The sequence below is a fragment of the Muscardinus avellanarius genome (genome assembly GCF_963383645.1).
Source record: "Muscardinus avellanarius genome assembly, chromosome: 9".
In the NCBI taxonomy this organism is placed as follows: Eukaryota; Metazoa; Chordata; class Mammalia; order Rodentia; family Gliridae; genus Muscardinus; species Muscardinus avellanarius.
This window is the reverse complement of record NC_137795.1, coordinates 56,629,335-56,645,740: the sequence shown is the minus strand read 5'-3', so window position 1 is coordinate 56,645,740 and position 16,406 is coordinate 56,629,335. Positions and strand designations below refer to the sequence as shown.

Below are 16,406 nucleotides of genomic sequence, written 5' to 3'. Positions count from 1 at the left end.
ACAACCTGATCAACTATACACATGCTCTTGCTCTAGGTAAAGAGTACTGATCCTACCTATTTGATAAGGAAACCTTTACCTGTGTAGCCACCTGAAGGACTAATGTTGGCATTTCACATAGTCTTAAACAACTACTTTGTTTTTACGGAAGCAGAGAGCAGAAGACTCAATAAACCAGGTGTGGTGACATATGCTTATAATCCCAGTACTGGGAAGACTGAGACAGGAGGATTGAAGGTTGCTAGCTAATCACAGCTACTTAGTGTCTCAACACTCTGCAACTTAGTAAGACTCTATTTAAAAATTAAAAAAAAAAATAAGTCTAGGAGATAGAATGCTCCTGGGTTCAATCCCCAGTACCAAAAAAAAAAAAAAAAAAAAAAAAAAACAGGCTAGCTTTGGTAATTTAGAAAGGCCCTCAATAACCTAGCAAGACCTTGTTTCCAAATAAAAAAATAAAATTGTGCTGGGGGTGTAGCTTAGAGGTAGAATGCCTCTGAGTTCAATTCCCAGTACCAAAAAACAAAAAGGCTCAATAAATTTAATGTGACATTCTTCTGTAATAGAATATGCAGATTTAATTAATTAGGATTGACAAATTCTTGAGACAAAAATTGTAGGCTACCTGGTTTAAACTCTGGATAAAAGGCATAGTTAATAAGTGCTTTACTATCTTATTTAAATTGGATTACCAATCAAAATAATTTTATCAGTTAAGACATTCTCTGCCTTTTTAAATTTTTATTTAATTTTTTAAACATCCTAAAACATTCTAAAAGATTTATTTTAATATATCTTCACACCAGCCCTTACAAGTGTGATCATTATGTCATTGGCTGACTGGTAAGGAACCTATGGCCAGTTAGAGAGGGAGAAATGATTTTTCTTATGTAAATCAGTGGTTTCATGTGTGTCCAGCTTACTATGCAGACATGTGCTTGGCTTGTTTATAGAATAATTACCTAGAAGGCCAGGCTTGGTGGTGCATGCTTGTAATCCCAGTACTTGAGAGACTAAGACAGGAGGATCACCGGTTTGAAGCCAGCTTTAGCAATTCATTGTAGCTCTCAGCAACTTAGCAAATCCTGTTTCAAAAAAATTTTTTTAATAGGTCTAGTAGTATAGTCTGGAGGTAAAATGTCCCTGGGTTCCATCCCCAGTATCACACACAAAAAAGAATAATTTTCTAGATAAATTCTACAACATAGTATTTTCTCACAGGGTTGTTGGGTCCAGGAATCATGAAGCCATGGTTAGGAAAGTGTTTTTAGAGTGGTGCACAGTGATGCATGCCTGTAATCCCTGTACTTGGGCGGCTGAGACGGGCTCTCACAGGTTCAAAGCCAACCTCAGCAACTTAACAAGTCACTATTTTAAAATAAAAAGTAAAAGGGGGCAGGTGTAGCTCAGAGGTAGAATGCTCCCGGATTCAATCTTCAGTACCAAAAGAAAAAAAAAAAAAAAAAAACGTTTTCCAATGATTATGTAAAGATAGGTTGTCACAGCAGGAAAACTGAAAATTACATATATATAATATATATATATATATATATATGAATATTCTGAAAAATATAAAGCTACCATTTATTAATAAGTGGAGGATGGAAAATAATTAAATTCTAAAGATAAATGAGGATATATTAATATATTTTTGGTATATGCATTTGTAAAACAAGAAGAGATATTTGATTTGAAATAAAAATTGTCATAAAAAACAAAGGAGACTTTTGAAATTAATAGGAGACAATCCAATTCTTAAAGTTGGTAGTATTTGAAAATAAGTGGAAATAAATGGTAGAATATTTTGATTAATAAGAATGGACTATATACAGATACACACACACACACACACACACACACACACACACACACACACACATATATATATATATATATATATATGCATCCAGTTTTGTTCAATGTAACTAGGATGGATGGTGGTACAAACAGTAGGAGCTATGTGAGGTAAATTATATATTAACAGCAGAGGAAGATGGATATTATTCTCTATGTACTTCTTGAAAAATATGTGGATGTTTCATTCATATTTTATGTACACCCATTCGTTGGATTTTAATACTGTGAAGTTTAAAAGTTTTATATTTGTTAAAAGCATAAGAGTCACTCCATAGTTTCTATAGTTTTGCCTTTTTCCCTAAGTATTTAAACCTTCTCATACATATTTTTCATTGTTTTTAGTGTCTTATCTATTTGAAAAACAGTTATATTAAGGACAATAATTTAAAATTCTAAATTCTATGTTAATCCTTTTAATTTTTATGCCCAATAGACGGAATGTGCAAATTTCATCCGAGTACTTCAACCCTATAATAAGACTCACATATATGTCTGTGGAACTGGAGCATTTCATCCAATATGTGGATATATTGATCTTGGATTCTACAAGGAGGTAATATAATACAGTAGTATAATTAATATAACTTATTGTAATGTTTTGTTACTTAATGCCTATAACATAAAACAGAAAAGCCAGGCATGGTGGTGCCCCCTTGTAATTCCAGCATTCGGGAGGCTGAGACAGGAGGATCATGGTTTACCACAAACCCCAGCTACTTAATGAGAACCTTTGCAACTCAGTGAGACTCTATTTCAAAATTTAAAAAAAAAATAAAAAAATAAAAATAGGGCTTGGGGTGTAGCTCAGAGGTAGAATGCTCCTGGTTTCCATCCCTAGTACAAAAAAAAAAAAAAAAGATATAGTTAAATATAAAGACTAAATTAGAGCAAAGCATGGCGGGGCAACACTTCTAATCCCAGTACTTGAGAAGCTGAGACAGGAAGATTGCAGGTTCAAGGCCAGTTTCAGCAACATGATGAGATCCTATTTCAAAATAAAAAAATAAATAGGGCTAGAGGTATAGCTCTGGGGTACAGTATTTTGGGTTCAATCCCCAGTACCATAAAAAATGGTTGAAAAAGACTAAAATATATATACAAACTATAGTTTATTAACTGTATAAGAAATTATGTTACTGGACATTTTATGGATTACCAGTTTGATTAGACATTTTACCTACTTAGTAAAATTAATTTTATTAAAATCTTAATAAATCAATCAAGTTAATAGTATGAAATGTAAAAAGTATTCTCTATGGGCTCTATGTGTACACCTTCACTTTCCCTTGAAGTTTTCTTTATAACTACACACACACACAAACACACAGATATCATGATGTTGTTGATGAAAACTGATTTTCCTTCAATATTGCAGTGAAATTATATCTTACAAATAATTGCATTTTTCCCATCCAACAAAGTTTACCTGTTATGTATGATTTTCATTTTTTGTTTGTTTGTTTTTTGCTTTTTATGATACTAGAGTTGAATTCAGGGACATTCTATCTTGGTGCTACACTATCAGCCTTATTTTTTATTTTGATTTTGAAACAGGGTCCTGGTAGATTCACTAGAATCTATTTGCTGAGGGTGTCCTCAAACCAGCAACCCTCCTCTTTTAGCCTCCCAAGAACTGGGATTACAGACATATGCTACTACGCCTGGCTTATGTATGTTTATTAGAGTGGATGCTATCATAAAGTGAAGGGAATTTTAGTGATTTTCTTAAATTTGTATAGTCATTATCATACTGAACTTATTTCTGTGGGATAAAATTAATATAGAAGGAATAAAAGCTGTATCAATGACAGTTAATGTATTCTGTGGAACGATGAGAAATACACTGATTTAAAATTTTTAACTACAATTGAATAGCGTGTTCTCTTTGAATAATATTGTTGTGCACAGCGCATGGATTACTTTTCTGGAATTCCACACACTCTTAATGAAGTTAGCACAATTATATTTTCTAACCTACAGGTTAGCAAAATTTGAGTCTCAGTGAACCAAGGCAGTCTACATCTACACCAGGCATGTCCAACTGAGCTTCAGAAAATGTGTTCTCTAAATTGTGTCTTTGTATGGACTGTTAGCCTCATGTTTATGTATATACTTCTTATGAATACCAACATATATTTGCAGGATAATTGGCTGGGTGTTTGAAAGTAAAATCTAGAGTTACAGAACAGGTTTCTTTACATTGACTTAACTGATTCATGCAGAGATCAAACCCACAACTGTGGCAGGATAGATTTTTCTCTCTATCCAGTCCATACTGAACTGTTTGAAAATAAAACAACCTTGATGGTTAAATCTCTGAACCACTAGAGGACTTGGGAACTGAATCCATCATTCTTTGTTGCTGGTGTAATGTTCTCCTGCCTAGCTTTGATGAAGGAGTAATATATAACAGTAGCTCATAGAACAGGGTGTAATTATATTGAGATAGCCCCATAGCTTGGGTGTGTTTTGAGGCCTGAGGCTAAAGGCCAAACTCAAAACCTGCTGAGGGAAGCAAATAGTGTTTCATAACGCCTTAAAAGTCACAAGTGCTGAAAGGGAATTTGGTTGGAGCTAATTACTGAGCTTGGGACTGTCAAGAAGCCCTGGGGCAGTCAAATTTACAAGTTCTATGAATAAGAGAATTATGAGTGAACAGGGATATTGAGCCTTGTGAATCTATGGCTGCTTGGGAATACAGGTAATTGTATGGCAGCCTTGCTTCAAGATTATTAACTTTTTAAAATAATTCATTAGTTCTAAGAAACTTAGAAGCCTTTTCCATTTGCAAATAGCAAGATTGCTCCTAACATAGCTGGGAAGAGAACAGTGATACAGTAGGGCTGGAGGAAGGCACTCTGGGAAAAGCTCTTTCAGGTGGCTGAGGCAAGCAGAAGAGGACATAGCTAGGAACCTAGAGAGCAGGCCATGAGCTGGAGTGTGCTGCTGCTTACTGAGGTAAGAGTAGAGAGTAGTACCGAGTTAGTGGGGAAGACGGTGAATTAGTGATTACACATTCGACATTTCAGACCCGTTTGGTAGGTCAAGCCAAGAGGACAATGGAGACCAGAATTCAGGAGAGAAAACAAGCCTGCTGTCAACAACTTCTCATAGTAGCTCGAGAACAGACAGTTCAAATAGGGTTCCAATCATTACCAACTTCTTAACTTAAGGCACAAGGTATAAACTTCACAAGCTCTTTTTTTTAATTCAGTAAAATGATGACTACAGTAATAGTAACTACCTCACAGAGTCATTCTGAGTATAGAATGAGAAAGTGGTTGCATGAGCTTTGGCATAGCCTTTGCTCGGTTGCAGTCACTCGATATTCACTTATATTAATAAGGCAGCAGGAACACAGAAAGACAAAGAGGCATACATTTCAAACGTATGTGTATAGAATTTTTTTTTTCTTTTAGTTACTAGAGATTAAACCCAGGGGCATTCTATCTCTGAGTTACACCTCTGGCCCTCTTTTTTTTTTTTTTTTTTTGGTGGTGCTGGGGTTCCTGGAAACCCTTCTAACTCTGCAGGCTACACTCCCTGACCCAATATACATACATACATACATATATATATATATATATATATATATATTGTTTTGAAACAGGGTCTCTCAAGCCAGTGAGGCTGGCTTCCAGCCTCTGCGATCTTCCTGTCTCTGCCTCCCAAGCACCGGGATTACAAGCCTATGCCACCACGCCCGGCATCCTCTTTTTTTTTTTTTTTTTTTTAAACAGGGCCTCACTAAGTTGCTTAAGGGCTTCTCTAAATTGCCAACACTGGCCTTGAACCTGCAATTCTTCAATCTCAACCTCCCAAGTACTGGGACTACAGGCATGTGTCACCAATGCTCAGCTTACATGTTATAAAATGCTGAGATCCTGCAATATTGAGAGTGTCTGCTGTTCATTAATTGTATTAGAAATAGTAAGTGTTTTCCTCTGACATCTCCTCTCCATGGTGGTGCCTCTAACATTTATTTATTTATTTTGTGGCATTGGGGATGGAATCCAGGAACATTCTATCCAAGCTACACCCACAGCCTTATTTCTTATTCATTATTTTGAAACAAGTTCTCACTAAGTAACTCAGGCTGGCCAATAACCTGCAATCCTCCTTTTCAAGCCTCCCAAGTTACTGGGATTACAAACATGTGCCGCCATGCCTGACTACAAACTCATATTTAAATGGGGATGATATTGACGGTAGCTTACCTAATTGTGATCATTAAATGTCTTTCTGCCATAATTTTTATCTACTCATAACTCTTTTATAGCAGTGTGTGTATGACAGAAATGTTTTCCATAATTAATAAGGCCTAACGAATTTTGTGAGGCAAATCTTAAAAAATAGAAGTTTCCAGAGTATGATATAATTCAGTGAGTTTATCTCAAGAAGGGAATTGAATTATCTGTTGTTTTACTTCATTTTCCAATTGGTGCCCTTGACTGGCTCAAGGAAACTTGTTCTTCTGTTATCTCTTTTCTCTAAAAAAATTATAAAAGAGACCTTGTCCTCAGTTCCTACAACTATCAATTGTATTGAGAATTTAATGTGATGTTATATTAGAAATAAAAAATCCATACAATAGTAAGAGTTTGTATAGTATATTGGATCTACTATGAATTCTTCTAGACAGTTTCTAGCTTTTTATTATAATCTTTTTGGACACAAGGATTCAGTTTACTTTTCCCTTTACAATATTCCAGTATAGGCTTTAGAGTCAACAGATATGCTTAACATAAACTTAAAAGCCACTATTTACAGTTGGGAAGCATTCCCTAATTGCAATCTTAATGGATTTTTTTATATACCTAGGCTCTGCTATAACTTTTCATGAGCTCATCTGTTCAAACTAAACACACTTGGTCTTGATCAGATTACATGGTCACTGTGAGTCAATAAATTGACTTCGATGTATTTTTGAATAGATGAGTTTGAAACTCAGAGACTCAGTTACAGGTGTTAGTTAACTTGGGAGACAGCCCTGAACTCCTACTTTGCCTTTTCCTGGTATTAAGTGAAAGAAAATAAAACATGGAGCCCCTTCAGTCCTCAGTATTGCTTTACACTTATGGAGCTGGGATTATTCAAGTTGCTACACTGTTAGGCTTGTGGTGAGATTCCATGAGACTGTCTGCATAAAGATCTTGGAACTGGGTTAGTACCTTTTAACTATAAGATGCCATTTCTATTGCTGGCATTGAACTGTGTATATTTAAAACTGCAAAATAGCAGTTGTTAATCAGGCTATTTAAATTGCTGTATAAATTGCTATTAAATTGTTTTTAATGAAGCAATAGTTACTATTGGTCCAATGGTGTCATAACAAAACAAATAATCCAATGTCCTCTATCTCTTTCTTTATATAAGTAGGGCTGAATGGTTCTTCCTCATGCTATGAGGGCTATAATAAAACTCTGTAGATATTCCAACTGGAGAGAATATCTGAAATACTGAATTTCTCTAGTGAGGACCCAGGGTAAATCATCTGCCTTTTTACTAGATGGTAGTATTGTCATTACTATGTAACGCTCAGGCTCGTGGGGCTGTATTCATTATACATTCATATTTTTCTTGGAAGATTCAACCTACAATGTTATTTTTTTCTGAATATTAAAAGCCTGCCAATGTCATTCTGTCTGTGGCCATTATTATATAAATAGATCTTTCAGCCAAAATAACTATGTGGCTTTAATATGTATATTGTTTTCATAATAGTGAAAATGCTACAACAGGATTTTCTTCTTTTTTTTTTTTTGCAATGAATTGTCTGCCTTAGAATACTTTTATGTCATAAAAAAAAAACCCACAGGGCTTAAGTACTTTGGTATAGTTACAGATGTTTAGTTATGTAAATTGTAATTATTATCTTGCAGATATAAGTATTATAGCAAGCTTATTTCTTAAAAGAAGAAATTTGAGATATGTGTGGTGATGCATGCCTTTAATCCCAGTACTTGAAAGACTGAGGTAGGAGGAACACAGGCTCAAGGTAGCCTCAGTAATTTATCTAATTTAATGAGACTCTCAGCAAACTAGTGAGAGACCCTATTTCAAAACAGAAAATAAAAAGGCCTGAGGGTATATCTTGGAAGTAGAATGCCCCTGGGTTCGACCTCCAGTGCCATCCAAATAAAAAAAAAAAAAAAAAAAGGAAATTGATTTTTATTAGACTCAGTAAACTATTAAGCTTAAAAATATGTGTATGGTGGTGATTTTGATATTGATAGTGGCTCATTAGCACTTTGGGAGCAAGGATACCAAATGAGTATTGAGTCATGCCAGACGCAATATTGGCTAAAGAGCTGAGACATGCTCTGTGCTCTAGGAGTTTTTATTGGATGAATGTGTTGGAATTTAATTCTTATCTCCTACATTCTGGCAGCTCAATAGGGTATCATTTTAAAATCTCTCTGTGTTAATATTCCTCCTAACAGGAAGTGCTATTCAAACTAGACACACACAATGTGGAGTCTGGCAGACTGAAATGTCCTTTCGATCCTCAGCAACCTTTTGCTTCGGTTATGACAGGTGAGATCAATGGCATGTAGGTCTTGCTTTTAAATAATTTTCTGAAAAGGCATGTGTAGACTAAAGCATGTTCTATTGTTGCAATGAAGATAATGTTGGATTAATCTTCTACCAGTTATTTGATTCCAGTTTGTGCCAATATCTTTGTTTTTAAAATATTCTTAGTGGCCGGGCATAGTGGCCCATGCCTGTAATCCTAGTACTTGGGAGGCTAAGACAGGAGAATCACAGGTTCAAGGACAGCCTCAGCAAGTAATGAGAGTCTCATCAATCTAGTGAGATCCTGTTTCCAAATAAGAAATAAAATCAGGCTGGGGATATAGCTCAATGGTCGAATGCCTCTGGGTTTGATTTTCAGTACCAAAAAATTGTTAGTGAACTGTAGTATCACCATAATGAGATTCAAAATAAAATGATATATGCACACAAAACATCTCTTGATGTATTTCCTTCCAAACTCTACCTCACTAAGTCACTCCTCCCTCCCTGTACACACTAGTGAGATTGGTAGTGATAGATTCATGTGCAAACATAATTCTTTGGACTGTTTCCTCCTCACGCCTCCTTTTCCCCTCCCCATCCCTTTCACTATTCCTCTGGTCTGTCCTCAGTTTCATGGAATCACTTTTCTTTCCTACTTTCTTTCGAGCTTTCACATATGAGAGAAAACATGTGGCCCTTCATTTCCCCAAATCTGGCTAAACTCACTTGGCTTGCTGTTAGATAGTTCTATTAATTTTCCTGCAAATGACTTAGTATTGTTCTTCCTAATGGTTCATAATGTGTATAGACCACATTTTCTTTATCCATTCATCTGCAAATCTTTTCATATTCAACATCCTTATCATAAAGTGAGGCAGCAGAGTCTTTGATTTCCGCACAGTTGTTCTTTAAATGAACTCTACTTGAATTCTTTTTAATGCAAGTGATACACTTGTTCTGTAATTTTGTATTTATATATCTGGGACTTTTTTATAATGAGTTATACCTCTACTTGGCTCATTATGGATTTTATATATAACAATAACAATTTCATAAATGAGCAAATTAATAAACCAACTGAATCAAGTTACAATAGAAAGCTACATGCTGTTATAACATCTTTTCCCTACTATATAATGTTATAACATCTTTTCCCTAAATTTCACTATTCTTCTAATGAAAATAGAAATTTTTTTGCTAGCACATTTAGTCTTTTCTCCCTTTGTATACATCTTGAATTCTCATATGAGATGAGTATCTTGTTCAAAGAAGGTGGTGCTGTGTGGTCTGAAGTCTGTTTTAAAGAATGTCAGCAGGATCCCTGAATTTCAACCATTATAAGAACTCCTTTTGTCTTGGTTTGGTTCATGACTTTGGTCTCTTTTTATGTAACTTGTCTGTCAAATGTTTGAATAGACCATGAGGGCGAAGCACCGTGACACTTTAATTTTCACATAGTGAGAACCAGAGATCTTGCTTTGAAGTTAAAGAGTGGGTGTTTCTATGTGTTTTGGAAATTATATGACTAACGTTCACTCATTCTTCGTAAATGAAATAGACAACTTGTGATTTTCATCTGTCAAGGTGGTTGACACACCCTTAATTTAAAAAAAAGAATAAATTGTGAGCACTGGTGACTCCTCTTAGGACCCTCTGAAGTGATTTTAGATGCAAATAATACAGTTTCAAATACTTGATATTCTAATGTGACTTTTAGGTTGAAACATGCCATTTTTGTGAAATGTATAAGTAGCTGTGATTTTATATATTTCAAAGTGATGGCTTGTTCCCTTCACGCCTATCAAATGCCTTTTACATAATGCCTTTGCTGATGTCATTATATTTTTCCTCTATTTTATTAATTTGTTCCACAATAAAACTTTGTCATTTGGTTGGCTTATTTTAGAGAAGTACCTTAAGAGGATGGAAGCAGTACCATATCTACATCTACTTGACATAGATAAACTTCTTCCATTTGTGTTTTGATTTGCTTCCTTTAGAATTTGGTTGCTAGAATAATTTAGTTTATATTGTGCCAAATAGTTCAGAAAGGCTTATTTAGGCAAATAGAATTAGGGGATTTAGAAAGTATTTTACTATTTCTCATACAAGGAAAAATTTTAAAGGTTTGTGTTTTTGAGAAAAATTAAATTTTAATGACAAAATAATGCTTTTATTTTCATGTATAGGCATTCAAAAAACTTAAATGTCCTATAGAGATTAACCAATTTTACATTTTTCTACATGTAACTCCAAGTAGCTGAGTCTAAACGTATCTTAACCTAACAAAGGCTTAGCTCTCAGAGGAACAACATATTCTACTTTAGGGACAGCCTTTTCCTGGCCCCCTCCCTGCCCCCACCCAGTGCTCCCACCAGCACCAGGGAACAGTGACCCCTGAGCCCCCTCTTTCCCTCCTCCAGCCATATATCTCCCCTTTAGCCTCTGCTCCTGCTTTCTCTAATCTTTCTTCTGTTCTCTCTCCTCCCACTCACCTTCCTCCACTTCTCCCCCATTCTTCATACTTTTTTTCTTCCTCTCTCTTCCCACCATCCTTGCCCTTCTTCCTCCTCCTTTGCCTCCTCTTACCCTCTTCTTTTTTCTTCCTTTCTCTTTATTCCTTTTTGTCTTCCTCCTTCCTCTCTCTCCCTTCACTTTATGTTAAAAAAAAAAAAAAAACAGGACAAAGGAGTTTGGAATGCAGCAATGCTACTAACTTTCCCTTTTCAAGAATTCTTGTTTATCAGAACTACTAGAGACATGATTAGCTACAAGGAATGCAACACGGTATAATTACAAAGAATGACTTCAGTGCTGAAAGCTCCCTTTCAGCAGAGGTTAGTCAAAGAAAAGTTGTGGTCATTGAGTTGTGTCGGTTAAGTAAATACTGATTACACAATCCATCCCTCATTATGGAATAGAATTTTTAATATTTTTCTGTGTTGCTACGAGAAACTCCTAATATGTGGGGAGAAGGAAAAGAGGAAGAGTTTATTTAGAAAGAAGCCAACGTATATGCATTTATCATCTTAGAAGTCTAAGTTGGTATGCAACTTTGCATACCTGAGTTATTTCTTCAACTAAGCTTTTATTTTTAAATCTGAGAGTGAAATGTATGAAATAATATATTCTGGCATTAAGCAATCAATGTCTTCAGTGTCATGCTGTGAAATTTGTATATGTTAAATAGTATCCACTACCATAATCTTAGAAGTCCTGTGTATGCTTTTCTTTCTCCCAGATGAGTATCTCTACTCTGGAACTGCTTCTGATTTTCTTGGCAAAGATACTGCGTTCACACGGTCCCTGGGGCCTACTCACGACCACCACTACATCAGAACTGACATCTCAGAGCACTACTGGCTCAATGGTTGGTGATGTTTCACTTATAATTGTTTTGCGATTGATTTTGGAGAGATAAGAAACTCATTATCCATTCAGATGTGTTTTGGATTGTTGATTTAGTGCAACATTATAAAATACATGTGAAATGATTTCACATCAAGCTAGACAGATCTCCAGCAGCTTTTCTGTGTCTAGTAATAGCTGATATTTACTGAATGTGTGCTATGTCCTTGGCATTCCTCTGTGCTCTCATAGATACATTTAACATTCACAGTGACACATGAGGTATGTTATTAGTTTACTTTTTTTCTTTGGAGTACTGGGGATTGAACCCACAGGGTTTCTACCTCTGAGATAGACCGTAGCTCTTTTTATTTTATGGGTATTTTTTATTTTGAAACAGGGTTTTGCAAAGTTATGTTGCACTGTCCTGGAACCTGAGATCCTCCTGTCTCAGCCTCTGAAGTACTGGGATTATAGGCATATCACACAACACCTGGCTAATTTAATGTTATTTATTTATTTATTTTACTAGAGGTGGAACCCAGGGACCTTCAATCTTTTGGGGGGTACTGGGGAATTGAACCCAGGGGCAGTCTACCTCTGAGCTACATTCCTAGCCCTGTTTTATTCTTTATTTTGAAACAGGGTCTCACTAAGTTGCAGAGGGCCTCACAAGTGGCTGCGGCTGGAGGCAAACTTGCAATCTTGTCTCAACCTCTCAGTTACTGTATTTGTAAGTGTGTGCCACCATGCCTGGCTCCCAGGGGCATTCTATCTCTGAGCTACAACCACAGCCCTATTTTATTTATTATTTAGAAACAGTATCTCGCTAAGATGCTGAGAACCTTATTAAGTTGCTAAGATTCTCCTGCTTTAACCTCCCAAATACAGGGTTTACAGGCATGTGCCTCAACGCCTGGCTAATTTTATGTTTGTCAAAGGGAAGCAAATTGTAATTTCAAATAGCTGACTAATTTAGTCAAGTTCTCACAGCTTGTCAGCTGCAGAGCCAGAGGTTTGAACTGACACTCTGACTTACAGTCTGTGTTTTAATGACTAAGCCATAGAGTATTACCTATTAGGTCATTAGGAAGCGGTTAGGTTGCTGGATGTGGTGGCGCACACTTGTAATTGGGAGGCTGAGACAGGAGGATCGCACAGGTTCAAAGCCAGCCTAAGCTACTCAGTGAGGCTCTCAGCAACTTAGCGAGACCCTGTTTCTAAATAAAATATAAAAGAGGTCTGGTAGTGTAGCCTGGAGGCAGAAGGCCCCTGGGTTCCATCACCAGTACCACCAAAAGGAAAATAAAGGGGGGGGTTAGGTTCTAATGCTAATTATTTTTTAATATTTTGTATTTTTAATTGAAACAATGATTATTATTTTTATTTTGTTTATTTTAATTATGCATATATTGGCTACAGTGAAATTTAACATATGTACAAGATATATTTATCAAATCAGAGTACTTAGTGTTTCTCCTCATCATTTTTTTTTTTTTTTCAGTACTGAGGATTGAATCCAGGCGTATTTTACCTTTGAGCTACATCCTCAGTCCTAGTTTTTATACTTTATTTTCAAACAGGGTCTCGCTAAGTTGCGGAGGGCCTCACTAAGTAGCTGAGGCTGTCCACGAACTAGGATCCTCCTGTCTCAGCCTCCCAAAGTACTGGGATTATAAGTGTGTGCCAACATGCCTGGCTCATCCTCATCACTTCTTAATGTAGATAGGCATAATGCTAACTTCATTGCTGAATCTTATGTTCGATTTAAGGCATATCCTTCCAAAATTTTAAGCACATTGATATTAACATGCTTTGTCTGATTTTTATTTATGGGTCCACATTGTGTATTCAAAAAAACAAAAACAAGATAATCCTAAATGAATTTCTTTTTGTAAATTTTTTTAGTACTAGAAATTCAACCCAGGGGCATTCTGCCTTTCAGCCACACCCTCAGTCCTATTTTTTTTATTCTTTATTTTGAAACAAGTTCTCACTAAATTGCAGAAGGCCTCACTAAGTAGCTGAGGTTGGCCAAGAACCTACTATCCTCCTGTCTCAGCCTCCCAACTACTGGGATTACAAACATGTACCACCACGATTGGCTCTCTAAATGAGTTTCTTTAATTCAAGAACTAATACAAGTCTTTTTTTTTTTTTACTCCACTGCCCTTAACAGGCAAATAGCATAATAATCCTCTAATGTTTTCTAATAAATGCACGTTTTTATTCCCACTGTAGGGTAGGATTATATACAACTGTTATTGAAGCAAGCAGACCACATTATCCATTCCCACCATAAATAGTGAGCTTTAGCGTGGGAGGCCAAGGAAGAGATTTTCTAGGGGCTATCTCTACCTCAGTGTCATTTAAGTAGTGACAATATAAACAAAAGGGAAAACACTTTTAAAACAGGTCTCTAGCCAAAACTTCCAGATCTATTTGTTTACATACCAATGCGATTTCCAAATTAACCACAGAAAAAGAAAGAAATTAGCCAAAAATACTCTTGTGGAATTACTTGGTTTGAGAGTAACTCCGTTGATTTTGCCTCTAGAAGAGTTTAGAAATCTGTTTGATAATAAGGTATTTTTATGGTGTTAAAATGAAATGTCTCTCAATTTTGTGAATGGCCGATATTATCAGGTTGCTACTCTTTTAGGACATTATTTATTTTTATCTTTAACTATGACAAGTCCGTTAAGAAGTCTGAATCATTGTGAAAACAATACACGTAGAAAATATGTATGCTACTATATTTGCCCACGATGCTATGATTATTGCTGTGTGAGTATGCTTACCAAGTAGGAAGACTTTGAATTGGTTTAACGTTTTCTTTCCAAAAGAGGTAGGAGGTTGTGTTGCATACTGAGTGCTATACTCCCCACAGGGCCTCACACAGACAAGGGAAGGTGGCTAACTTCAGAGGTGATGATTATCTTGCTCACCCTAGAGTGTAAGCAGAGAATGTGGCAAAGGCTAAAGAGGTGTAAATATTACCCTGCAATCAGTGGAGAACAATTCATGCCTTAATTTTTTTTTTCTTTTTGCGGTACTGGGAATAGAACCCAGGGGTATTCTACCTCTAAGCTATACCCTGAGCCCTTTTTAAAAATTCTTTGTTTTAAAACAGGTTCTCAATGAGTTGGTCCACAAACCATGATCCTCCTGTCTTAGTCTCTCAAATGCTGGATTACAAGCATGTCCCACCAATCCAAGCCCAGTTTGAACTTTATTTTTAATTTCTTTCTTTCTTTTTTTTTTTTTTTTTTGGTACAGGAAATTGAACCCATTCAAAAGTAGAGGCATTCTACCTTTGAACTACACTCCTAGCCCTTTTTATTAGGCTTATTTTTTTTTTGTAACAGGGCCTCACTAAGTTGCTAAGGGTCTTGCTGAATTGCTGAGGCTGACCTCAAAGCTATGATCCTCCTGTTTTAGCCTCCTACCATGCCTGGCACTGGTTTACTTTTTAATCAGGAAATCAGACTTTCACTTTTTTTTTAAAGGTTAGTTGACACAGCACAAAGTAAAAACTGAAGGAGAAAGGCAGAGAGAGAAGAGTCCATTGTGTGGGAGTGTGAGGACGCCCAAGGAAGAGAAACAAAGGTGTCATAGAGGAAGAAGGATGGGAGAATATGCCGCAAAGAATAGTTGAGAGACATTTTTGTGAATGGAGAATCCAAAAACTTACAGCACATTTCAAAACAATAAGCCAATAGGAGGGAAACAGGTGTGTGTGTGTGTGTGTGTGTGTGTGTGTGTGTGTGTGTGTGTGTGTTTAATGGTACTAGGGATTAAACCCAGGATCATTCTACCTTGAGTTTTAGCCCGAGCCCCCCTTTTTAAACTATTGAATCAGGGTCTCCCTAAGTGGCTGAAGGCCACATTAAATTGCTGAGGCTTGCTTCAAACTTGGAATTCTTCTGTCTCAGCCTCCCAAATACTGTGATTACAGGCTTGTGCTACCACATTCAGTTAGGAAGGAAACTTTTGAAGGAAGTAGAAAAGATATGTGGTGAAAGTCTCCATGGAGAATTCTGAGAAGTAACGCTTAGGGCTCTATGTTGCTTGAGGCAGAGGACTAAGTGGTTCACAGCCAGAGTGAACCAAAGATCTGTTTGCACAGGACATTTGCAGGTTACTTTGGTCATCATTTTACTCTTAAAGTGGTCCAGTCTAGACAAAAATGTTAACTGTTTGCTTGGAACTTCAGTATCTGTGCTTAAATCCTGTCACATCACTGTTGAGTGTTCTTGATCTTTCTGAGCTGGGCATAGTGGCACGTGCTTGTAATCTCAGTACTTTGGAGATGAAGCAAGGAGAAGATTAAATTTGTGATCAGCAACTTGTGAGGCCCTCTGTGACTTAGAGAGCTCCTATTTCAAATAAAGAATAAAAAATCAGTTTGGGAATGTACCTCAGAGGTAAAATGCCCCTGGGTTCAATCTTTTTCAGTACCAAAAATATTTTTTTAAAAAGTAGAAAACTCTCGCTGGCTTAAGAGACCCTGTTTTCAAATAAAAATATAAAATAGGTCTGGGAGTGTAGCCTGTATGTAGAAGGGTTCCATCCCCAGTAGTGAGAGAGAGAGAGAGAGAGAGAGAGAGAGAGAGAGAGAGAGAGAGAGAGAGCGCAAAGAAAAAAAAAAAGTAAAAATCTTTCTGAGCATTCACCTTATT

The 16,406-nt window shown here is 36.3% G+C and overlaps 1 protein-coding gene across 1 annotated transcript in view; it reads left to right on the top strand.

Moving 5' to 3' along the window:
• SEMA3D (semaphorin 3D) overlaps window positions 1–16,406 on the top strand; it is a gene marked incomplete at both ends in the record, with an annotated part of 140,803 nt that overhangs the window by 49,960 nt on the left and 74,437 nt on the right. The window contains 3 exons of the mRNA XM_080700828.1: window positions 2,291–2,410; window positions 8,301–8,394; window positions 11,618–11,746. Of these exons, the coding sequence (XP_080556954.1) occupies window positions 2,291–2,410; window positions 8,301–8,394; window positions 11,618–11,746 (343 nt within the window). The remainder of the gene's footprint in view (window positions 1–2,290; window positions 2,411–8,300; window positions 8,395–11,617; window positions 11,747–16,406) is intronic.